The sequence below is a fragment of the Danio rerio genome, chromosome 13 (genome assembly GCF_052040795.2).
Source record: "Danio rerio strain M-AB ecotype USA chromosome 13, GRCz13ab, whole genome shotgun sequence".
Taxonomy (NCBI): Eukaryota; Metazoa; Chordata; class Actinopteri; order Cypriniformes; family Danionidae; genus Danio; species Danio rerio.
In genome coordinates this window covers 33968692-33994738 of record NC_141033.1, presented here as the reverse complement: position 1 = coordinate 33994738, position 26047 = coordinate 33968692, and the positions used below count along the sequence as shown (strand labels likewise).

At 36.3% G+C, this 26047-nt stretch overlaps 2 protein-coding genes across 5 annotated transcripts in view; one reads left to right on the top strand and one right to left on the bottom strand.

The window, feature by feature from the left end:
* rtn1a (reticulon 1a) overlaps window positions 1–2860 on the top strand; it is a 45883-nt gene extending 43023 nt beyond the window's left edge. For all 3 annotated transcript variants that reach the window (NM_001029967.3, NM_199652.2, NM_001319289.1), the window contains 3 exons: window positions 456–502; window positions 1780–1838; window positions 1950–2860. In NM_001029967.3, the coding sequence (NP_001025138.2) occupies window positions 456–502; window positions 1780–1838; window positions 1950–1989 (146 nt within the window). In that variant the 3' untranslated portion in view covers window positions 1990–2860. The remainder of the gene's footprint in view (window positions 1–455; window positions 503–1779; window positions 1839–1949) is intronic.
* A 1341-nt stretch (window positions 2861–4201) lies between these two features.
* Window positions 4202–25459, bottom strand: tdrd9 (tudor domain containing 9). 2 transcript variants are annotated; one of them, XM_087277923.1, is made up of 35 exons: window positions 25197–25459; window positions 24651–24742; window positions 22375–22448; window positions 22023–22244; window positions 21651–21773; window positions 19864–19944; window positions 19605–19775; window positions 19406–19509; window positions 19020–19145; window positions 18658–18742; window positions 18507–18564; window positions 18316–18420; window positions 18127–18224; window positions 17912–18043; window positions 16564–16723; window positions 16405–16468; window positions 16236–16299; window positions 16096–16140; window positions 14801–14854; window positions 14598–14714; window positions 13927–14034; window positions 13374–13474; window positions 12963–13136; window positions 12784–12895; window positions 10706–10921; window positions 10498–10587; window positions 8357–8614; window positions 7722–7889; window positions 7364–7434; window positions 7171–7280; window positions 6747–6843; window positions 6072–6210; window positions 4840–4958; window positions 4691–4763; window positions 4202–4595 (listed from the first exon to the last, which is right to left on the bottom strand). In XM_087277923.1, the coding sequence occupies exons 1-35, from the start codon at window positions 25319–25321 to the stop codon at window positions 4497–4499; spliced, it is 4035 nt and encodes a 1344-aa protein (XP_087134049.1). In that variant the 5' UTR covers window positions 25322–25459; the 3' UTR covers window positions 4202–4496.
* Between the last annotated feature and the right edge of the window lie 588 nt (window positions 25460–26047).

The following is a 26047-nucleotide window of genomic DNA, read 5'->3' as shown; positions in this document are numbered from 1 at the left end:
AGTTTATTACAAAATATGAGACATCCTAAAATGTGGAAAGTCACCTTGCAGTTAAATCACATTCTGACAAAATCCAAATAAAATACTTTCTTAACTTCTATTATTTTTGATCCGATTACTTGTCAATTGACTATAATGATCAAAACTAGTGGTTGCAGACAGTTACTAAACATCTTGGAATTTTAAATAAAATTCAATAACCTCTCTCCTTTATCAGGGCTATTTCTCAGTAAACAAATGATGGTTTATGTAATGTTCAGCAGTTTCTATTGTTTAGTTGTTTGCTGTCTGATATCCATCCATATCTTAAGTACACACTCAAAATTCCAGGTCAGGAAGGTCTGTGATCTGACTGCTGTAGGTCAGGGTATTCTAACCTCAAACAGCTGTCATCAAATGACATCATGCAGATTGTTTGTCCTGACTCTGTCTCTCCTCTGTCTTTTTTTTTTTAGCTGTGATTTCCATGTTTAGTGTGCCAGTGGTTTACGAGAAGTACCAGGTAATGTTTCCCCCTAACCAATCAGTTTATTTAAGACTCGTGTTGCCCTACGATATCTCTGAGTATGCAAGTGTTGAGGAAGAGCTGCAGTTCAGGGAGTTATTCCACAAAACAAGATTAGAAAACAAGTCAGGCTTATTAATGGCAGATTCTGTTTCATAAATCAAATTTATGATAGTTCAAACTCTGGCAACTTATGCTGGGAAACTAGCATAAGTCCAGGGCAGGTTATTTCTCAGGTTAAGTCTTAAGTTCAAGCTTAGTCAAAGTAATGTTAACATTCACCTGCCATATTTTGATGTCATTTTAATTCACTTAACCCCTTAATAATCATTAAAACTTTATAGTCGCTTAATAGTAAATATAAATATACACACACACCAAACATTTTTAAGAATAGAACGATAATAATACATTTAAATTCAAACAAGTTATTGCAAATAAAAAAAATACCAATTTCTACATAATCAATGAATCTATGCTCTACCTTCAGGGTTCACGACAGTAACGTGGACGAGCAGTTATCTAGATTTAAACTTAACTCAGATTGGTTAGATCAAATGATTTTCAACTTGCTATTATGGAACCAATTTAAGCGGGAATGTCAAGTTTTTAATCCTCGCTTTTCTAAACGACTTTTATGAAACAGCCCCCTAATGTGCTAATATGCGTTTCCGATACACCAATCACAATGGACTGAGCTGTTTGACCAATCAGTGGAGTAGACTTTTGGAAAGGAGGAGCTTAACAAGACCAGATAATTTTATCATCTTTTTTCCAATTTAGACTTGGTCTGATCCATGTATCAGATGTTTTTTTTTTGGTTTGTATCATAATTAGTCTTCCTGACCAGTTTTGTTTATTTGTTCTAGTTTTAGTAAGTTAAATCTTATTTTGATCGTTTTAATTTAATCATGGTTGCCAGATTGTAAAGATTAAATAAAACTCTGGGTATCTTATTTTTAACAGAGAAGCTCTAACTGGGGGACTTAAGTTCTAGACATCTGGGAACTGAAACACAAGAGCCTGTTTTGCAGTCTATGCTATGATTTAACAAAAATAAAGAGTTTAGCAAAGTTGTTTTTCTAACAACATCTGTATCATCTTTTTTTGGCCAATGATATTGCGTGGTGAAATATACACTTTATGTTTTGATCCCCCAAACTAATTAGTACACAGGTAATAAAAACTACTCGCAGCGAATACATCTTTAATATTGATACTATTGACATCTGTGCTGTTTATCCTCACACACTTGTTTTTTCTCTCTCTTTCAGACACAGATTGATCAATACTTAGGACTGGTGCGCACCCAGGTTAACTCAGTAATGGGAAAGTAAGTTTTGTATTACTGCTTGTAAACAAATGACCTGGGCCTAAATCAAAGTGATTCAAATTCAGTTTTTAACAAAAGATTAACCAACCCGTCTGTCTGTTTATTTTACAGGATTAGAGAAAAGGTTCCTGGGGCCAAAAAGAAGGAATAAACTCTTCACTTCTGTACAAGTAAACACTATAGCCAGTAAAAACTACAACTTTTGCCAGCACTGAAGGAACCCAACTACATAGGTGGCCAATACAGCACCTCAAAAAAAAAAAGTTAAAAAAAATTTAAAAAAAGCAACAACAACAACAAAAAAAGATTGTCATGTTAGTACAACGGCACAGATAAGACCCCCACCATCCGTTGCCAGTCACAGGTGAAGTCCTGCATAAATAGCTAACACAGATTCACATAAACGACACCTTGTGGGCGATTTGTAGAGCTATAGATATAACAGAGGGACGCACACACACAGTGTTTCTCTCTTCCATTGCTTCTGATTTAAGTGCATGAAGTCCAGTCTTGAGTAAATATTTGTTATCTCTGCAGTGCTCTTCCTCTGCTTTATTTTGCAGTGCATATTTCCTGCTGTAAAACGTGACACGAAAAATGAAAAATCATGCCTGTCATATAATCTCCTGCTGCCATGTCGATTAATCGCTTAATTCACCGTCACCAGTAGAGTGGCTCTGTGTACAGACATACTTATTAATATCAAGTTGAATTGTGGAATTTCTTTCTTTCTTTTGGTTCCTTTCTGTGTATTCCAGCACAATGATAATTTGGAGATGTTATTACTAAATGTGTAACTGTAATTTTTGCAGAAACTGTAGGGACACGTGTAGGTGTTTAAAGACAAGCTTTGTGGTCCTTCTTTAGGGCATCTGATGGTCAGACTGCAGAGCTCCAGCTGTACTAAAACTCTGTCCAACTTTGTACGATGTTCAGTGTTCGGTTATTTTAAAGTCTTTAACTATTTGCACTCTGTATTTAATTGACGAATGAGAAAAATAAATGTTCCTTAATGTAAGAGGGTTGGTCGTCTGGACGTTGTCTTTATTTGCCGGCTCTGTTGCAAGTGATGCTGGTTTGAGTTTGATGTTTAATTATAAAGAATATCTATACTGTTTGCTTTAAAGTAGGGGTCTCAAACTGCCAGCCCATGGGCCATTTATGGCCCGCCTTCCTCCTCCCTGCAGCCTGCAACTGACATCAAAAATCTAAACAGATTCGGCCCGCCAAAACATATATATTTCAATCTTTGTTGTGCAGTAGCGTCTAGCCCAGGTTCCTGGAGAGCCACCTTCCTGCTGGTTTCAGTTGCTACCTATATCAAATACACCTGAACCAATTAATTAGGACCTCAACACCACCTAATAATTACAGGCAGGTGTGTTTGATATGGATTGCAACTGAAATCTGCAGGAAGGTGGCTCTCCAGGAACGGGGTTGGCCCCCCCTGGTCTAGCCACTTGTGGTTTTGACCCACCACCTAGATGACATTTAAAGTACTGCAATCAGATTAGTTTTACTTTATTTTCTCTCAGGGTACGGTTGAGAGTAACACACATGCATTATCTGTAATATTTTCATAGCATTTTAAACTCACCCTTTAATATTTACAATAGGTTTTGACTGCATATACTCTGTGGAAGAATGACTGAGTATGTGTCTAATGCTCAGTCATACGCACAACAACACACATTTTTCAACAGCTGATGTGAGACACTGATTTGCATCATCACTGGTGACAGGTAATGCTTAAAATAAAGGTCATGTCTGTTGTCCTAAGATACATCAATTATATCAGGTTTCCACTTTTGTACTTGAATGAAAAAACGGCTCTCCTATGAATTGTCAGTCACTGAAATGCTCCCCGCCAATTTCAGTTAGAGACCCCTGCTTTAAAGAGTCAAATAAAAAAATTGCTATAACTCAAAGATATTTGCAATGACAGATTTTTCTAAATTCTGACATAAATCTGAGTGATTGAAAATATTATTTTTCCTTTTTTAGGTATAGTTCTGCCAAAAATGTTTAATTCTGTAATTTACTCCCTCTTCACTTCACACAAACCTGTTTGAGTTTCATTTTTCTGTTGTGCACAAAAGAAGATATTTTGAAAAATGCTGGAAACTGGTAGTCATTGATTTTCCTACTATGCATGTCAATGGTTACAGGTTTACAACATTCTTTAAAATATTTTATTGTGTTTAACAGAAAAAAAGATTTGAAAGCATGATGAGTAAATTTAAATCTTTATGCATGAAATGTCTATTTAATATTTGACATTATATTAATATAAATGATCATCATATATGCATTTCAGCCAGGTTTGAGACAATAAAGCTGCATTAGAAATAAAAGTCAAGTAATCAGAACACAAAGGATTTACTGTAACCATCACACTACAGCAAGGACAGCTCAACTAAAATAAAACACTAAAGTAACATCAAAATGTGCATTTCTTAAAATGAAAAAAAAAAAATGCAGCTAGATTTTTTTTACAGACAACCACTGCATCAACTTAAATTCTCTTATCCAAGTAACACAAAAATTATTGATAAAAGTAAAATGCCGCACATTTACAAAACATTCAAACATCTGCGTCATCTGCTGATAATACTGAAAACTAACAAAACCTGCAATGCTGCATCTGTCAGACGCTCCTCACATGTTCAGTAAGGTGATGGGATGCAGCTGGAACAGCACACCTTTGGATTTGCCATCATCCTTCTCCTGTATCTCCATCTGCTGAGAGCGATCCACCTGATGACGCACACGGTGAAGAACCCAATGAACTCAGGCTAGAAAAGTCAACCATGATCGCTGCTTCACTGAAAGAAGAATTCAGGATGTCTTACCAGGTTCCACTTCTTGAATTTGTCATGGTACACTGGCGTGCACTCTGGTCTGGAAGGGGTTTTGATGAACAGTCTGAAGATAAAAGATCCACAAACATTTTATACATGTTCGAGTGTCACAGAGAGTCTCAAAATGAAGAACGGAGTACCTGATGAGTCGCTCTCTGGCCTCCTCCTGAAGGCTGCTGATCTTTTCTTGACTCAGGTTCAGCAGGCCGTTGGGTCCGTCACACACAAGCCTGTTCACTGTGCCTCTCAGTGCATTTATCTACAAATACATCAACATCACAAATACATTCATCTCTCATGACTGCATAGATTAAATTGAACGCAATATTTTGCCGTCATTTACGAGAATAAGAGTTTAAATTAAGAGCCGTTTTTTTTTGTTCAGGCATGTGCAAGATGCAGGCACACACCCATCATACAGATATAACCACATCTAGATTTTTTAAAATATCAACAGAGCTACATACTTGTTTTAAATTCATATATTCATGAAGGCTGAGGGTTCTCAATCTCAGTCCTGGAGGTCCGGAGTCCTGCAGGTTTTAGTTTTAGCTTGCCATAACACACCTGCAATGATGTTTCTAGAAAGCCTAGTGTAGCTGTGATCACACTACAGTTTGAGTTTGGGAATTCTGTCGTACGGCGCTGTGAAAAGGGGAGGGGATTGGTCCATACAGAGGTCATGTTTTGATCCTCGAATGGTCTCACGCAGTCAAGTGATGCGATTTTGCAGGTCAGAGTTCACCAAGCTTGAACTTTTAAATGCAGTAATCTGCGAAACTTGATGCATGAACTTGCGTTTCTGGTCTGACGCATTCACGTGCGTATGAATGGAGGTCTATGGGGAGAAAAGTTCAGTGTGACCGCAGCATAAGAGCTTGATTAGCTAGCCCAGGTGTGTCTGATTGGGGTTGAAGCTTAAATCTGCAGGACACCAGACCTTCAGGACCGAGATTGAGAACCCCTGGCTTACAATTAGTAATTTGAAGTGAACTTCTCTACCTAAATGGCTACATTCTACAAGGAAATTTACCTGGTTTCTTAATGTACAGTGTTTCTGAATATATGGGGAGTTTTTTGCATTAACCGTTGTGTGGTGTACTTGGAGTAGAGCTTTATTTAACTGAATGGTTTCTTTGTTTAGAATGGAGTTACTTGAGTGATGCTGTACTGACATTTTTTTAAAGTTAAAAAGTCAAAGTCAAATGTTCTGGAAAAAACATTTAAATATTTTTGATTTACTTGAGTTGTGCTTTCTGGCCATATACAGTGTCAAATATTATTGTCTTTCCAGAATGTTTATTTCATTGCCACACTAATAATCTCCTCAGCCTACACACAGAAATACGCACACTCGTATATCAAAACATACCTCTGTGATGTCTTCAATTTCAAACTTGACGTCAAATGCAATCTCAATGTCATGTTCAGGAAGCACTGCCTCTTGGGAAACAGAGTTCCAGCCCAGTCCACACAGAGCTCCAGTAAAGCAGGTCCTGTCCTCATTAGTACTGCAAAGGAAGTGTGCATGCATTAAATGCTGATTTTTACATTCAAATGAAGTATAAGTGTGGCCTGCAATTTCATGACTAACCATGTAAGGTGAGTTTTTTGTACACAAGATTTAACACCTTGTGGTTGTGAAAATGTGGTACAGTTGGCATGAACTGATTATTGTGACTCATGAGACTAAATGAACATCATTATTCAAAGACCATGTTTCATTCAAAAATGCACAAAATGGGGAGTAAAGGTGAGTATGCCATTTCTCAAGCACAAGTTATAAAGCTTAAAAAAACATACTTGATGGGAGAGCGTGCACACCTTGTAAATTCTAAGTAAACATATTAACTTAATTTAAAGTGGTTCAATTAAGTCAACTTTTATCATATGATTTGACATATCAAACTAGCCATAATCATTAATAAAGAAATTGACATTTATTCTGGTGTATGTTCACATTTAGGAAGGTTTCTAAGCAAATGTTATAAACCAGTCTACAGGTTATTTTGTTCTTAAAAAACTGATGTAAAATCTTGCATGTTACCGCAGTTCCATGACAGGGGTAAAGAGCATCGTCACGAGGGAGGGAAGGCCATGGATGTGAGGCATCAGAGAGGTTTCCTTCAGCAAGATTCGAGAACCTGCACATGTATAAAAACAACATAAAATTTAGGGCTACCATACTACAACTAACCTTACCAGCTGTGTTAAATTGACATCACTGTCATATTATAATAAATTCATTCAATTATATGAAATCTTTGTTTTGTTTAGTTTAAGTTTTTTTTTTTTATTAAGTGGTTTTATTTTGTTTAGGTTTCTTATGCTATAACTATTAATAAAGTAAAAATTTTATATTTTGAAACATTATTAAAACCCAATTATTTAATAATTATCAGTTTATGAAGTACAGAATATTTCCATTGACACAGCTAAACAATTATTATCTTGTGTGATGGCGTGCTCACCTGAGGCACTGAGAGACACACTTGCAGCCACCAGCATCCTCTCATGCCAGTCCTGTGGATTCTCATTCACCATTACACAGTTAATACTGTCTCTCTCAATGTTGACAGACCTGCAGACCAGACCAAACCAAACCTATACAATTCTGAAAGGAAACCTGTCTGATCTGATCTTTGAGCCAGCAAATGCTTTTACCTGAAGTTGCTGACTTTGCTCATGCTGTGAAAGTTCACCTTGTGTGGGCTGCTGGGACCATGAACTACAGCCTGCAGGGAAAAAGAGGACTTTTTTGTCAGGGTAACATTATTTCTTTTAGAAATCTGTTACTTATTTAATGGTCCAATACACCTCTCACTGTGTTACGAATACCTTTGTCTGTTTGATCAATTGCTTTTGTTCCTTTCTTTAAAAATGCTTTGGATTAAACGTATAAAAGCAAAACAATTTGCCCCAGAGAGACTACATAAAGAAAATTTTGATCCCAGTATTACTCATAAAAAATAAACCAAATAAGCTGCCAGTAATCAGAAAACAACTGCTGCTATGCCAATACCTTGCACTTGGGGGCGCTGCTGCCGGATGAACAAAAGTGCAGAAGGAGCTGGTTGATGAGCTGCTTGTCTTCCTCCATCCTGCTGTTCAGGGAACCACTAGCAAAACTGGGGGTGAATCTGCCACTGGCCATATCCTCATACAGAGATATCAGAACCTCATGAGACTGCTGCAGATGCACAAAGAGACAAACCATGTTTATAAAATGTGAATGTTAAATTTAGCTTCTAGGTTGATGAAAAAACTGGACCCTTTATAGCATATCATTCCAAAGACTCGCTGACTATGTCTCTCTCTCTCTCTCTCTCTCTCTCTCTCTCTCTCTCTCTCTCACACACACACACACACACACACACACACACACACACACACACACAGAGAGAGACACAGAGAGAGAGAGAGAGAGAGAGGGAGGAAGGGAGAGAGAGAGAGAGAAAGAGAGAAAGAGAGAGAGAAAGAGAGAGAGAAAGAGAGAGAGAGAGAGAGAGAGAGCTCCTTGGATGGAGTATGAAAGCTTTTGCCATGAGGCTATAACTGTGTTGCAAGGCAGCAGCAACCCTTCCATAAAAGGGCAAAACAGAATAAAAAACAATGATGTCACTAAAGCTTGTCAAACTATGGTGTTTCTATGGTTACCTGGCTCTCAAAGCTCTCAGGTGTGTGGCAGGCATGACCCTCCTGCACCAGCAGATCAGCCACGCTCACATCGCCCGTCTCTGTGGAAATGTGCAAGTCAACACGCATGACGCCATGCAGGATAGAGAAAAGTGAGACGATGGCGGAGCGACCGCTCGTGAGGGTCTTAAAGCGGTTACGAGCACGACTGCTCCAGCGATCACCCAGAATCAGGGACTGGGCAGACGGAGCCATCCGTGCGATGCAGAACTCCTGCGCCTGCAATGAAACACACATATACAGGTCATATCCATTATCGATGAGTTTGAAGATATATTATATTCATAATATCTGCTACAACTTGAAACAAATCAGCTCCTAATGAGTCCAACTACTTTTTTTTGGACATAAATTTGCCTTAAGGGGACTGCCAAGAAATTCATCCATGAGTATATGAAAGTCAAATCTGTTCACAGCGAGGGTGATTGTTATACATTTAAATAGTTGCCTTTAACACATGAGAATAATGAAGCCCATGCCACAACATTCATTCATTCAACTGACCCAGCCGGGGCATGAACCAGCGACCTTCTTGCTGTGAGGTGATCGTGCTCATGCCACAACAATTTTTCCCAAATAATAGATGATAAAGAAATCTATGACAGTAGGGATGATTCACTGAACTCCGTTTGATTTAATTCATGATTTTAATCTCACACAATTATATTTTTAAATGATTTTTTAAAATGTTTTTTACAAAATGACAATTTTGTAAAAAAATTATTATCTGGAAGATATTTAACGGTTATTGATGCAAGTTTCTTTGTAAAATTGAGATATGCTGTAACAAAAATAATTAGACATTTAAAAATCCAACCTCAAATCAAATAAGGCTGCATTTACACTGCATGGTTTAAGTGACCTAATTCAGATTTTTTTTCTGTCATGTGGCACAGATCGGATATGGCCTATGTACGTGTAAGCAGGAAAAAAAAAAAAAAAAAAAAAAAAAAAAATTCACATGGGCTGCGTCCGAAATGGCCTGCTACTTTACTACTGAATTTAAACGTACTACTCTGCTGTTAGAAAAGTACATTCTATACAGTATGAATGGAATTCGGACGTACTACATCCGCCATTTTGTCATGGTCACGTGATCTACCTGCTTCAGTAGCGTATCTTTACTCCCGTTCATGAATTCTCTCGCGGGGCATTATGGGATAGCGCAGCATGCATAGGATGCGCACTTAAGAATCTCGCTGAAATTAGTAAGTCATCTGGGTACTTCTCGGATACTGATTTTAAAATACTAGATACTTCAATCACATGCATAAATCATGCCATGGAAATGACATTAAGATGCCTACTGTTTAAAAAGGCCTAGATTAAGAGAAGATGGCCAATGAGAACTTTTCCGCCATAAGCTGTAGTAAAACAACTTGTCAAAAGAAATTTTTTTTTTTTGCTCATACACTGCTCAAGATCTGCAGTGTAAATGCAGGCCTAAGTTACTCAAATTAAAGTAATTTCTTCAGTCTTCACATAATTAATGTCAGGATTTGCCTGTGCTCTTTCCATTTAAAATTTGTGGCGATCACTGCATTTAAATCAAGAACCAAACAAAGATGCAACATGTACAGTTTAATCCAAATTAGACTGATTTTTACTTAATTTCAAAATAATTCAAACAATCTGATTTATTTTAATCAGCCTACAACATAAGATATGTGAAGGAAAGAGCAGACAAGCTAAAAAATATATATATATATATATATATATATATATATATATATATATATATATATATATATATATATATATATATATATATATATATATATATCTATTTATTTTAAATCACAAATAAAATCTAAAGACATTTAGTTCACCTTCCAGTCGTATTGCATTTTATTTGACATTTAAACCAATCTGAATCGTCACATATTTTAACAAATTTTCAACCGGTTTGTGGTTCATCTTATGAGCCTAACAATAAGAATCCAAACAACTTTAACAAACTCAAGCCCTGAAAAAGTAAATGTGATTCAGTTCAGGGGGACCACCAGAGGGAGCAAATGATGACGATTTTTCATCTGTGTAAAATCCCTCTTTACAAAAACATAAATAAAATAAAAACTCAAATCAGGAAGAGATGTACATACTTGAAAGGCTGGGGTCATGAGGTCAGATGGGAGCTCTCTCAGACTGCTGCTCGGGACCACAGTGGTGTTACCAAAATCCACAAAAAAGACCTTTATGCAAGCGAACACATATGTTATATGCACATAAACATGTATATTTGAATGTTATGTAGATTTATGTGGCTGTTTTGTTCTACACGAGGGGAGTTTGAGTGGAAACTGAGTTTACCTCTACATTGCTGCCAAGTATATGCAGTACTTTGGCTCTGTAGTATTTAGCCATTTGCTGTCCATCTTTGAAAGGTGCCACACACAGCAGGTTTGGATACAGAGAAACTGATAAGGGTCTGAGATCTCTCATGTTTAGGGCTGCTGTTAATTGACACTGTTTCTCAACACTGTTCTCATCTGTCTGAAAGCCCCAAAAATGACCCACATCGATCACCTACAAACAAATAAACATTTAAGTGATGTGCATGCTTCTCAAAAAGATCCTTTATATTTACCAAAAAGGGATGTAGATATTTCTGAGTGTGTTCTTGTGCTCTTTCAGGACCGGAGTGGGACTCCTTTTCAGCTCTGGAGTTTCAAGCCTTAGACCGGCCCACCTCAGTTCACGACTGACTAGATTACAGTAACGTCATTTCCAATTCAGTTTCTACTGACGCTATCACGTACGTCTTTTTCAAGGAAACGGCTGCTTTTGAACTTCAAATGTTTTTCATAAATATGAGAACATTAAAGGGTAGTTAATCTCCAAAACTATTCTTTAAAACATCACACTGTCTTTTCCTCCAATATCTGAATATATTTTCTGTGCAAAATTCTTTATAGATATCCAGTCCTTTGTAACGGTGGTCACACAAAAAAAATCTAAATAAAATACCCTACATAAGTAAACCAAACAGTATTATATGTCTTAACACTAAAAATGAAAAAAATAAATAAAAATAATAATCTACTGAGGTGAGTTTCGAACTTGGGTCAGCAGCGTTGTAACGCAATGTGCTGACCACTGGACCACAAAGATTCTTTTAACCACAGTATTACTTTCTAGTAATGGCTTAATCTTTTTCTTCCCTTTTTATATTTCTGATCAAGTTATGTCAGATGTATTTAAGTAGTAAATCATCAGATTTTTAATAAGCAGGTGTAATTCATTAACATTAATTATTCAAATTCTTTTATTCACTAAGGTTTCGCTGTTTGGCATTGAACGACTATTAACTGTGGGCTGTGTTTTCCTCACGAGAGAGTCTGCGAGAAAATAAATAAAAAGAGTGGAGCAGCGGCAAAATAATGAATAAAAAGAGTGAGGCTATGGTCAAATGAATAAATAAATGAAAAAAGTGCGACTGCTGAGAGTGCAAGCAGCTAGAGCTAGAGACACTGGCCCTTCAGGCCAAAAAAATGGACCGGCCCACCGGGAATTCTCCCGGTCCTCCCAATTAGCCAATCCAGGCCTGTGCTCTTTTGTAATATTTCTTAACCATTCCATATCTTGAACGGATACAAAGATTTTTTTTATTAGTGTCATTTTAATTACATTACAATATGTTTCACCACACAGTGCATGCTTTGGGCCCAAAACATGATTTTTTGTTTTTGCAACAATGTAGGCAAAATATCCTCTACATAAGTAGGCCACATTTCTCAAAAAGCCTTTGAAACTCTGTAAAACAAACATTTACATCTGCATAAACCAAAAGCTGCTGTGGATTTATATTTCAGTATGATGACATATTTCTGTCACGTTTGCCAATGCCTGGAAAGATCACTGGTGAACTACAAATCAATGACAAACTACAAATCCCTACATACCACTATACACACACTGGTGTCCACTTTCGACTAATCACACACATGCAGCTGACACCTTTCATCAAGGGTTGTTTGGACTATATATGCACCCTGCACACATTAGTTCAGTTATAAGACTTTAATTTGTGTCATGTGTTGTGTACCATAGCCTTGCCTCTGGTTATATTTTTGTTTGTTTATTTAATACTTTGCATTTGGATGCCCGATTTGAGTTGACCTTGTGTCTGTATGAATATTTTAAATGTTCCTTATTTTACCACCTGTTTATCTGCACGACAATCCAACCATTAAATGCATTTGGATCTTGTCCTTTTGTCTTCACCTCTTAAGCAGTCCTACGTGACAATTTCCAAATAAAATGAAATATTAAGTATGGGGGGGGGTATTTTTGCGCTCCTCCTCTCATCTTTCACTTACAGCAGACTAACAGTTGGAGGGCATGTGGTTAAGCCTATTTGAGAGGACTTTCATGTGTAGTATTTTCACCTCAGTAATGTTGATGACGAAATCTCGGCTGGTTGGAAGTTTCTCGGGATTCACACTGCTGCTCAGAACTCCAACAGGTGACACAGTGTGGCTCTGAACATCCACGTTAACCCTGAGAGAGAGACTTCTGTTAAATAACTACACATCTCTGGTTCAGATCTGTGTGAGCTTGTGGGTACCTTGTGTAACGCAGGTGGGCAATGGGCTTTCCTTTAGCATGGAACTCCACCTCGTCTGCATGGTGCACCTGCAGGTGGAGTGCAGGGGTGTGTCGTGATCTCAGCAATGCCAATAACACCTCATGTAACACACCGGACTCCCTCACACACGAGCGGTGAAACTCCACATAAGCTCTGCAATAAAATCAAACAGTAACTTTGACTTCTTATGTCACAATTTTGACTACTCATTGCATAAGTGAAAGTGACCATTGTACTTCTGACTTAAACTCTGACATCTGCTATTTTTGAGATTACCAATATTGTGAATTTCAAACACAAAATTCCAACTTTTTTACATTTTTAGATATAATGTTGCAGTTGTGTTTATTTTTCCATACAAAATACATTGTGTTTCTGTATTCAAGTTACCTCGATCCATCAAAGGCGATTGACTTGACCTGTCCACATTGACGAAACAGTGACTGCAGCTGCTTATAGCACAGGAATGCAAACGGAGGCAAATTCCGAATCTGAGAGAGAAAGGAGTTAGAGCCGAGACCAACTCTATACAAGCTCATAAATATGTAATAAATTAACTTTAAAAAAAAAAAAAGTAAATTAACTTAAAAAAAAAAAAAAGGTCTAAGTTAATTTTTATATTTCTTAAGTTCAATACTTGTTAACTGCCTATGCCATTGAAAGATGCAGGAAGTGATCTATAAACTCATTTATAAAATCTAAACAATGCTCAGCAATGTTTATATAAAAATGTTGTTTCACAATAACAGTAATTATTCACCTTTTAATAAATACAGAAAAATATGTTAACTATTGCTTTGTATTATTTTAATAGAACAGTGAAGACAGGAAAGTACAAATAAGATTTGTACAGTTGTACTCAAATTAAAGCTCTTAGCATTGTGTATATAGTCCACTGCACCACACCCATCTACATCTAACTATTGTTAGTAGACAATGGTACCAGAATTGTGGTCTTTGGATCGTTTCCAGAAAGTTCCTTGGATGCCAGCTGCTCATCAATTTCTCCCTGGGAGAAATAGTTTGGGAATAATGCACCTGCAATGACCACCTAATCCAGAAAGACAAAGAGATTTGAAATTTTTATTTTACTTTTTATCGATTTGATTCTTCCTTATTTAACACATAGAATGATTTTTTACGCTATTTTTAAGAAATCTTCAATGATGAAATACATGAATGCAAAATTTATTAAACTGAAAAAAAAAAAAATAAAATAAAATAAAATAATAATAATAATAATAATAATAATAATATATATATATATATATATATATATATATATATATATATATATATATATATATATGAAAAAATCTATTTAGATGTATTTTAAATTCAACTTGTTATGAATGTCATTTTATTTTTATTTTGATAAATTCCATGATGTAAAAGACAAGCAAACAATGTTAAATATTTGGTAATATATGAATGGTTAATAGACTTCTATTCAACTGAAGAATAAGAAAAAAAAAATTAACACAAAATGCAAATACAATTTATGTGCTTTTTTAAATCAACTTGCAATGAATGTTATATTACTGCCATAAAACACATACAAATACTGAAAATATTTGCAAGATACTTAATCTTACTGAACAGTTGTGGCTATACCTGCAGGATGAATCTCTGTTTGTGCAGACTGGTATAGTCTGTGGGGTTTGACGAGCTGCTGATGTGCATGTTAAATCTGGACACTCTCTTTTTCAGGTCCTCAAAAAGCTCTGCCACCTGTAACACACATGCACATATAACACTGGGCTTGTAAAATTTTTGAAGGAAATGAGTGCTTGAGTATGTGAGAGCAGCACCCTTACCTCTCTAATTCGCTTGATCTGAATGCAGTTTTCTTTGCCCCATTCCAGTTCATCCTAATAATAAAAAAACGGAACAAGTGGTTTAGTGTGAGCAAGACACATTTTGCCTATGTTTTATTCAATGGTTGCTAAATTAATTCTGGTTTTGTATGTGAGCATCTCAGACTTTAAGATAGTGTGTTTGTGTAATATTAACTTTAAGGTTTCGCACTCAGATAATGCTTAATAATATTGGCAGGTCTGGGATGCTCTCCTAGTGGTTCTCGTGATCTCCCCCTGGTAAAGAGGGAAATGGGGTGAATGGGAGGATTCTCCAAAATTAAAATAACGGAGTAATGCTAGATGGGATATTTATTGTGAATTTGGATTAATCCGATTGACTGTCTAATGAATATGAATGGGAGACCAGCCACAATCAATTATATCTTGTGCTTCTCTTGAAATTAGCATAATGTCTTGAATATGCCCCAATCTTGCCGTTTCTGAATACAAGGACATTGTACAGTACCTGTATGTAATCCCTTGTAAGAAAATAGAGGTTTTATTTCCCATCTTAAAATTAACCAAAGTAACTGTTCCGATGGCAAGGCAGTGGCGCAGCAGGTAGTGCTGTCGCCTCACAGCAAGAAGGTCGCTGGGTCGAACCTCGGCTCAGTTGGCGTTTCTGTGTGGAGTTTGCATGTTCTCCCTGCCTTCGCGTGGGTTTCCTCCGTGTGCTCCGGTTTGCCCCACAGCCTTAAAACAGGTGAAATTGGAAAATTGTCCGTAGTGTACGAGTGTGTGTGTGTGTGTGTGTATATGTGTGTGTGTGTGTGGATGTTTTGCGGCTGGAAGAGCATCCGCTGCGTAAAAACTTGCTGGATAAGTTGGCGGTTCATTCCGCTGTGGCGACCCCAGATTAATAAAGGGACTAAGCCGACAAGAAAATGAATGAATGAATGAATAACTTTTCCAATGACTACTGTTAGATTTAAAATACCGGGGTGTCTGCCCAGATCTGTCAATCACTTTCAGTGTTTAATGTATGGCTACTATATCAGGAAATACAGATATTGCTCAATCTTGACTGACTGTTTACATATCAGTTGTGCCACACACTAGATCTTTATTTTGAAGTTACATGTGAAGTAATAAAATACAAAATTAAATTAATCTTAAAGAGTACAAAAACGATAATAAACATTTGTGAAGACTGAACATGCTTTTAAAACATGCTTATGTTTCCAATTGCACTAGGTGAAATTAGACATGCAGTAATTCACTTCTTTATATATGCTAAATATAAATACTCTCACTTTTGGGTGTCTGAGTTCTCCTTTAGCTCTCGATGTGTACCATGCCTGAAATAAAAAAGTGCAGTAACCAATATTTTACTAATAAAGATATGAATTAACATCTAGTGATCATGTTCATTTTTTATTCAGGTATCTCATACCTTGAAGGCATTGACGTAAGCAATGAAGTCACTTGGAACATTTTGTGCAAAGCTCAACTTACTCCTGTGGGGTCAAACAGAGATAACAGCACAGAAGTACCTTGAGACCTAAGTGGAAACTTGATTTAAAAAATCTATGACGTACATGACAAGCCAGAGGTCATCCTACCTGTACCCAGCCAGCTGCTGCAGTGACGGCATGGCAAAGAAACTCTTCAGGGAGAGAGATGCAGCTGAGAGAAATAATATATTTTTTGATCAATTTAATGGCAGCAAGCTCTCATTCAGATGATGTACAAACATTTTTACAAACACTAAAGTGTTATACCAATGATAAGACACTCCTCTAGACAACCAAACACATGTCCAAGAACAATCAGCTTCCCCAACTGCAAGTCCACAGGCAGCTGTGCCAACACACGACCCAGAAACGTCAAATCGCCATCAAACTGCCTCTGACTGTTGCTCTGCACAGAAAGAGCTCCAATCTGCACAGAAAAAAAGAGGACATGAAACAAAATTAAGTATATATTTAACTAAAACCAAATTAAAAAAATCTAAAATACAATTGTTACGACTGAAGTTTATTTAGTTATTTATTATTGCGAATTGCATGTCTTTTTCTTTGTCCCGCCTTCTTGTTGTTTTTCTGTTATCCCATAAGCTCGTGATCCTGTGTTCTGATTGGCTGCTAGTCTCTGAGGCCTGTATAAAAGGAGCTTCCGGCAGGGTTTGGGGAGCTCATTTGCGTTGCGACTGTTGCTGGGAGTGGAGCTACTGGATTTCCCTTACCCCACTGGCCGACAACAAACAATCAATTTTTTACCATTGTTCATACGTTAACCTATTTTGAGAGTTTGAGTTTGTAGGGGTGGCCTGCCTTTTTATTTGATTACTTTTGACTATGTTTATATTTAGGGAGAAAGGTAAGCTTCCTGTATTTTTCTTTAAATATTAATAGGTAATTTAGTGCATTTACTTTATAGATTCTTTTGTTTGTTATTTGGCCTGTGGCCACCCTGAAGAGATGCTCATTTATATTTATTGCATTTTTCTATAATAAATAAATTCATATACTCTCAACTGAGTGTCCGAGTTTGGTTGTCGACTGAAGGGAATCTTTTGCATTGCAAGTTTTTTTTTTTTTTTTTTTGGAAAATCCACCACCCTAACACATTTGTTTTATTTGTTTATTATGCCCATGTTGTTTTCCCCTAGACTTGGGGTGTTATAACAATATAAAAATTACATAAATTAAAAATTAAGTCCACTGAAAAAGATTTACGCTGAAACTATTACTATTACTGGGTAGAAGTGTAACAAAGTTTTATATAAACAAAATAAATCTAAGCATAAAAATCTATATAAACAAACAAGAAACTGATATGATAAAAAGAAAATTCAACAAATTACTAAAATATATAGCAATATAATTAAATTATACTAAAATACTGCCAAAATAAAAATCTTCAGAATCACTTTCAATGCATTTAGACAAGATCCTGCTAAAATTATCAAACTACTAAATGCTCAAAAATGTGATACAAAATTTTTCTCCGTTTGCCGTTATGAATGATGCAAATTTTAAAGTGAGGTTAGAACTTCAACGTTGTAACTTTATTCAACAATGTCAAAGCTGGTTCAATAAAAAAAATAAATAAATCAACTGTACTGACCTGTTTGAGCTGCAGGACGGTCCTTTCGATGTCACCGAGGATGGGTGGTGTGAGGGCTGTGGAGAGAACCGAGCGAGGATCCCCCATATCCAACAACTTTACCTTCAACAAGGTACTGGCCAACGGTGACCGCTGCAATTCAAATCACACACACACACACTTATGTAAATCTGCTCAAGTGTTGCTATTATGGATAGACGTGGTCATCCCCATACCAGCATCTCTGGAATTGAGAAATTTGGAATCTCATTCTCCCAGAAATGTCTCGTCACCAACCGGTAACAGAAGCCTTTAGAGACTCGTCCGGCACGTCCTTGGAAAACACACAAGAACAGATACAAAATCAAAATAAGACAACAAAAAAAATAAGAATCAGTGGCCTTTAAAAAGAAATGAAGTGATACCCCGACGCTGGTTGCAACTGGTCTTGGATGCCCATGTGATACGGAGACATCTGTAATTGGTTTCCTTATCACATGCCAACTGACGCACAAGGCAGAAGTCAATCACTGCACAACACACACAAAACAAGGCATAATTTATACTTCTTACAATAAGATGACCTTAAAGAATGATAAATAAAAGCAACACCCACCGTATTTAACATCAGGCACTGTGACAGAACTCTCTGCAATGTTTGTGGACAGAATAATCTGTAAGTGTATACAGATGCAGACATACATGTGTAATTACAGAAAACACCTCAAACACAAAGAAATAACTTATTGTGAAAAAACATATTGTGCCTTTCTGTATCCAGGTACAGGAACCAAGAACACTCCATTCTGCTCTTCTAAGGTGACGGTAGAGTGAAGCGGATACACCTGCAACCTGAGAGCAAATAAACAGATTAACACGTTTATATACAGACATGGTTGTAGAGCACAGGTGTCAAACTCAGTTCCAAAAGGGCCGCAGCTCTGCACAGTTTAGTTCCAACCCTAATTAAATACACCTGATCAAACTAATTGAGTCCTTCAGGCTTGTTTGAAACCTACAGGTAAGTGTGTTAGAGCAGGGTTGGAACTAAACCTGGAGGGCTTCGGCCCTCCAGGAATTGAGTTTGACACCCCTGTTGTAGAGAAACACACATTACACACGGACACACCTCTTGCGCACAAGTTTTGAGAGGGCCTCCTTCATGTACTGGATTTCAGCAAGGCCAGGCAGGAAGACCAGCACACTGCCTCTCTCAGGATGAGTAGTACTTCCTGTCTGCTCCGACCTCCTGCTCCTTACAAACAAACCTCATTAAACATTTAATGACTTAATTGGAACTTTTATTCCTTACAGGCATCATGAGACTAATATTGTATTTGTTCCTCAAGGCTAACTTGTAATTTAAAGTTGCTGTTTTTTTGTTTTTTAAACAAGTACTACATGAACAAACTATTTAAAGGTGAGGCCTTCAAGTCAAGAAACAGAGGAAATAAACAAATAAAACTACAAACTTTTAAACAATAATGAGAAATGCATCTCATACTGATCTCTAACCTGTGATCTTTAGCCTCCATCTCATCAAAGCTCTGGATGAGAGATACAGCAACATTATACATCTCCTCTGTGATGTAAGGGTCTTGTGGGAGAGTTAAGTCCAACTGTGACATAAAAAAAAAAAACCACGTTAATATTATATATTGGAGTAGAATATGTGCTGTAGGTCAAAATAGAGCAATGTTGTTGCTTCCCATACATTGACTCCAACAGGCAGCATGGTTTTGAGCTCATCCAGGTAGTACTCTTCAACGGCGTATGGGGCTCCTTCCACCTCAAACACGTATGCTGGATTCATCTGATTACGGATCGGAGACCCGAAATACTCCGCAAACTCAATACAGTTTATGGTCGCGGACATCAAAATAACCTGCAATAGAAATAAGAGAAATGAGAAAATGTAAGAATTACAGTGTAAAATCTGATTGTGTATATGCCAGGATTTGTTTTGCACAAACCTTAACATATCTGGAATTGGATCGTAGCAGTTTTCGGACAACCAGCAACAAGAAATCAAGCTCTTCGGATCTTTCATGGACCTTAATTGGGTTATAATGCAAACAAATTAAGAATATGCTGCACTGTTTTCATTTAAAGAGATAGTTAACCCAAAAAAATTACACTTCTGTTATCGTTTACTCATCCTCAACTCAAACGAGTTTCTTTCTTCTTTTGAACACAAAAGACAACGTTCAGAAGAATGATGGATAAAAACGGCATTGGCTTTCATTGTATTTGTTGTTGTTCATAATATGAATGTCAATGGCTGCTTTTTCCAACATTCATAAGAATATCTTGTTTTGTGTTCGACAGAATATAAAAAATTTCATAAAAGTTTCTAACCACTTGAGTGTGAGAAAATGTTGAGGAAAATTAATGCATAAGTCTCAAACTCGTTTCCTGGAGGGCCGCAGCTCTGCACAGTTTTGATCCAACTCTAATCAAACACAGCTGATCCAACTAATCATGGTGTTCATGACTAATAAGCAGGTGTGAGTTGGAGGTGGTTGGAGCTAAACTATGCAGAGCTTTGACCCTCCAGGAATTGAATTTGAGACCATTGCTTTAATGCAGGGGTCTCAAACTGCCGACCCGCGGGCCATTTGCGGCCCTCCTCCTCCTCCCTCCAGCCTGCAACTGATGTAAAAAATATAACGATATTCAGCCCACCAAAACATATATTTTTGAATTACTATTATTGTTGTGCAGTCACATATAGCCACTTAGGGTATCAGACCCCACACCTACTAGACATTTGAAGTACTGTACTATATATTCGAGCTACTTTCAGTTTCTCTCAGCGTGCGGTACTGAGTGCAAGAGTAACGCACTGCAGATTATTTCTGGGGCTGATTTAAATGTTGAAATGTATGTTTGTCGGTGCTCCATTTTTACTAAAGCTATATTTTTTTAAATATTCAAGAGTCATTTGATTATAATCAGCTAAACATTGAAATGTTTGTAGGTGCTCTGTTTTTACTAAAGCTATATATTTTTAAATATTCAATAAAAATATTCAAGTTTTATATTGCCTGTATTTTGTTGTATAAACACCTCTTCATGGCTTTTAAGTTGTGCTCTTTAAATTTTCTCATTAATAGAATATATATATATATATATATATATATATATATATATATATATATATATATATATATATATATATATATATATACACACACACACACACACACACACATACACACACACGCATACACACACACACTTTTCCCCTCTTTGTTTTAAAAAGTTTTAAAAAAGAAAGATATTGAGAAGAACAATTGTCAGTAAAAGTCAACAAAGTTACACAAACTCTTTTCTGCTGTCTTGAGCTGTTAGACTTTTGGTTAAGCAACAATTGATTGGGACATAATCATGATTATGCCTATTATTAAATTGGAATGTATATTTATAGCAATTTAAACTACTCCTTTAATATGTACAACAATAAACAAAAAGGAGCTCTGGGGAAGAATGTCTCAGTGCATCAATTACATCAGGTTTCCACTTTTTTTCTTGTGCTTGAATGTTAAATCGGCCCTCTTATGAATTGTCAGTCACTGATATTAAGAATAAACATTCTACAAATGTACATTGTAACAGAAACGTTATATCTCAATAGTATTCTCAATATTACAGTTTCACAGTATTTGTGATTAAACATGCAGCTTTGGTAAGACTTTTCAAAACATGCAGACTCCAGACATTTTACCATTACTGTATATCTTGCAGATTATTTGTGTACCTCATCTATGAAGATGTGCGAGTATTCGGTGAGTGTTTTGGATGACACTAATTTCTGCAGTAAGACTCCTGTGGTCACATAAATCAGCTTGGTGTGTTCTGTGGCCATCTTCTCCAAACCCACCTAGAGAGAGAGAAAGATTTATACAACGCTTAATGCTTATTGCATTAAGTCAGTCTAATAGCTAACACTCTTAATTTTAAAAGTTGACATTTTTATACTGCAGGATTCAAGATATATACTGTAGGAATGAGGAATTTATAAACAATACACTAGTTTAAATTCTTATGCAAATTAATTCCCATTCCATTTAATATCTATATTATTTTCATACTGTTATGGAAAAGAGATTGTATGCCATGCATCTCACACCTGATACCCCACCAAGCTTCCCAGAGTACATTTGCGCTCACGTGCCACCCAACGGGCGATGCTTGTGGCTCCAATTTTGCGAGGCTGAGTGACCACCAGATTACAGGGTATGTTTCTCTCTGCATAGTGATCCAGAATGAACTGTGGCAGCTGGGTGGTTTTCCCACTGCCGGTCGCTCCACGAATGATGACCACAGAGTTATTCTCAATCAGAGACACCAACTACATACACAAACAGAGGGACTTTTATAAACACATAAAAGGGAAATACACCCAACATAATCAGACATGAGATATAGTGAAATCTTCTGAATAGCGAATATATTTGTGTGTATGCATGCATGTACAGTACCTCTTGTCTGTTCTTAGTAATTGGTAGAATTGGATACTCATAACTGGCCAGTGAAGGAGGGCTTGTTCCTGGACCTATAAATCAAAGGTTGTATTACAACAGATTAAACTTAAATATAAGCTATGCAATAGATTCCAGTAAATGTAGCACAATATTTGATTATTGACCGCAATTTTAGTGAATTATACAATTGCTCATAAACAGCATTTTTGTAATGTTTTTCTAATGTCCACTTTAAATATCAGCATCAGAAAAACATCTTAGGAAGTAGTGATGGTTCGTTCTTGAATGATTCGTGCATTTTGAACGAATCTTTTGTATGACTCGAAAAAGATGAGTCCTCTCAGGGAGGGATTCATTCATTTGCGAAGATTAGTTCCTTTTTTCCAAGTCTTCTATCAGGATTGAGTTGTTCGTTCATCACGTGAAAGACAGAAGTTAAACATCTGCATTAAGAGCCGGAAATAGATTTGATCTGTTCATTTCTAGAGTCCTCGGTTTTAGTCATCTCTTTACATGCGGTCACCTGATGAAAGAACAACTCAAATACCAGAAGACATGAAACTCAGGCTCATACTGTGCATTGGTTAAGCTTATATGGGACTGTCACTGCGACGAGAACGAACCACTCGAATTTGAAGAACTGTCAGAGGAGGTGTGCTGACATTATCATAGACAAAAGACTAGGTAAACAATAAAGCATTATTTTCTCTTTCTCATAGCATTCTCATATGACTTGTTTGTAGTGTGATCAAGATTTGGGCTAGTTGCAGATGTGTTTGGAAGCAACTCGTAACATTTAAATAATATTTTGAAAATTTAAAAAAATGACTTGAAAAAAAGATTCGTTCACTTCGGGGAACGAGACTCAAAGATCCGAACCAGTAAAATGATCCAAACTTCCCATCACTAATAGGAAGAAACTGGAAATATTCTCAATCTTTTTTGAGCCTGCCATTTTGAAAGGGGGCTCATTTAAGACCTGTAAGTAAACACTCGCTGCTTTAAATGGGTATCAGTTTTGCAAATGAATATGATTAATGCTGCTTTGACATTCACTGAAAACACTACAGGTCTTTTTATTTAAACCCAAATAAACACAAAGTACTTATCTATAAAACTCTAATAAGCAAAACGATGACAAAGTGGTAAAAACAAAACAATGTTGTAATACACAAGTGTGTAATATTATCGCTTGTTAAGTGTGACGTAACGCCATGAGGCTTCAGGGTTTCGGCAGGTTTCACAAAGTTAAATAAGACATTTTTAAGACCATTATGAACAATTTTATACAGACTTATACAGGGCAAAAGGCTAAGATTGTTTTTAGAATGTCACAGTTAGAAAAGATATTCACTTGCCCAATCAATTTTTTATTTATTTCATACATTTAATATTACATTAACAACAATTTTGTTTTGTTTTTTCAATAATATTTGTTTGGTTATTAATTTTCTGATATATCCGTTCACAAACCCTTAAATCCTTACCAAGACTAGAACAAAACACAGCTGCTAATTACTCCAGTCTACAATAATAATAATCATATTAAGAAAAAAATGTACGGCAAAATAAGACTTGTTCAAAAAAGATTTAAGCCCTACAACACAACATTTCAGTAGATTTAGGACCTAAAATTTAGCTTTTTAAATTTAAGATATTTTACCATTTTTCAGACCCCGCGGACACCCTGAAACAAGCACTCTATCAAACTGTATGGGGAGACTCAACAAATGGTGATAATAAAAGTTTACACAGCATTGTATTACTTTTGAAAATCACGACTGCAATATATATCCATGCCTAATAACCGATGGCCAGAAAGTAATACATTTTTTTATAATTTGTGATACAGCAAGTCCAAAAACTGTAGTGTAAACTATGATTTCACATAAAATTCACTTTAATGTCTTATATGACTACAAAGGGGTCATATATGGATACTTTCTTCATTCAAATGGGTAGCGGCTTGGACCACATTATTCCATAGATCACAACTTAACAAGCAGATTAAAAGATTCAGTGTTCAGTGTAGTCAGCACTGCATCATTCATCTATTATATTTAGTCTGCAATACAGCGTCTCTTGCTTAATTTACAACAAAACAAAGGGAGGGGAGAATGAATCCTCTTTAAAGTTCTTGCTTTTTGAAGTGAAACAAGATAACCCAAAATTAGATTTACCTGGAGTTTAATGTAACCCTGAGTTAACCACTTCAAGAATGAAAAGTTTTTATGTGTGACTAGTTATATAACGTTAGAACTGTATGCAATTACCGGTTGGAAGTTGTGCCCTCTTCCTCCTCTGGTTACCATCATCTGATTTCTCCTTCTCTGGAGAGGACAGCTCTGAAAATGCCTTATCAGATCTGCAGCAAATACACACACATGGGAAAAGAAAAAAGTGAATTGGTTTCCAAATTGAAAGGTGTGTAATGTATTAGGTAATGTTAGTTCTTGGGTCGTCCACCAATCAACTGCCCAGTTAATTATTAGCTGTCAATCAAATTCAATTACCTGACTTAAAAAAAGTCAAAACGTCGTGAACTTAAATTCCTTTACAAACATGAAAATGTGCAGGTGTTAAACCGCATAAGTACTACGTTAACTGGCAAACACATATTTCAAACGCACGTGTCTCCTGGTTTCGTGTGTCAATTAACGTTGTCGATAACCGCATATGCTCCAAATACACGTTTAATCGATATTAACTGCCCAAAACATATACGAAATTCCCTTAAAGTATGTGTTAATGCTAGAATGATGGTTTTTACAAATAAAAAATAGGACAAAACACATTTCTTTGCGGCTTTATGACTTTACCTGACTTCTGTAGCGTTATCTTCGGCCTCTGCCTTTTTCGCTTCATTGGTGATCCTGATGTTCGCAAACTGTGCTCCGACTGTAAACCAGTGCGCTATCTGAGCTGACGTGATGGCCTGATGCATCCTGAACGATACAGGGTGGCAAATAAATCAAATAAAATATTAGAATAACATCCATACACCGAGAAAAAGAAACGTGCTTCCACTCTCGACCTCTCTCTAGCAACTCTCTCCGCCCGCCAGCAGGTGGGGCCGGGGCATGAACCAGGATCGCTCACCTTTTTTAATAAATATAATTTTTTATTAATACGAAAAATATATATATATTTAATTTTCTGCTGTATGTGATTTGGTGAAAGAAGTTACATTTGTTTGTGATATGTTAATGTAAAAATAATTAGTGTATTTTTACACCATTTAATGTTTGATGTGAATATTAAGAATCGGAACGTATGTGTGACCATTTTTCCCGCCAAATCTTTCACTCATGAAAGCACCACATACTACAGGCTATACTATTAAATTATTATAAATAAAACATACATTGTTACATTAAATATAAAGAATATTTTGCAAAACTCAAATGTTGTTTTGATGTTTCTTAATTACAATTTATTTTATATAAAACTAATTGAGAAGCAGCTGATAAAATTAGGTGGAATTATAGGGATTGTTTACCCAAAACAGAAAAAATCTGTCGTCATTCCTCACCCCTCTTAACAAACTTAACAAACATCTTACTTTCATCTGTTTCGTCTTTTCATTTTTCTTTTCATCTTTCAAATAAGATATTTTAAAGGAAGCTTGAAAACTGTTACCAATGACGTCCACAGCATTTGTTATATGAAA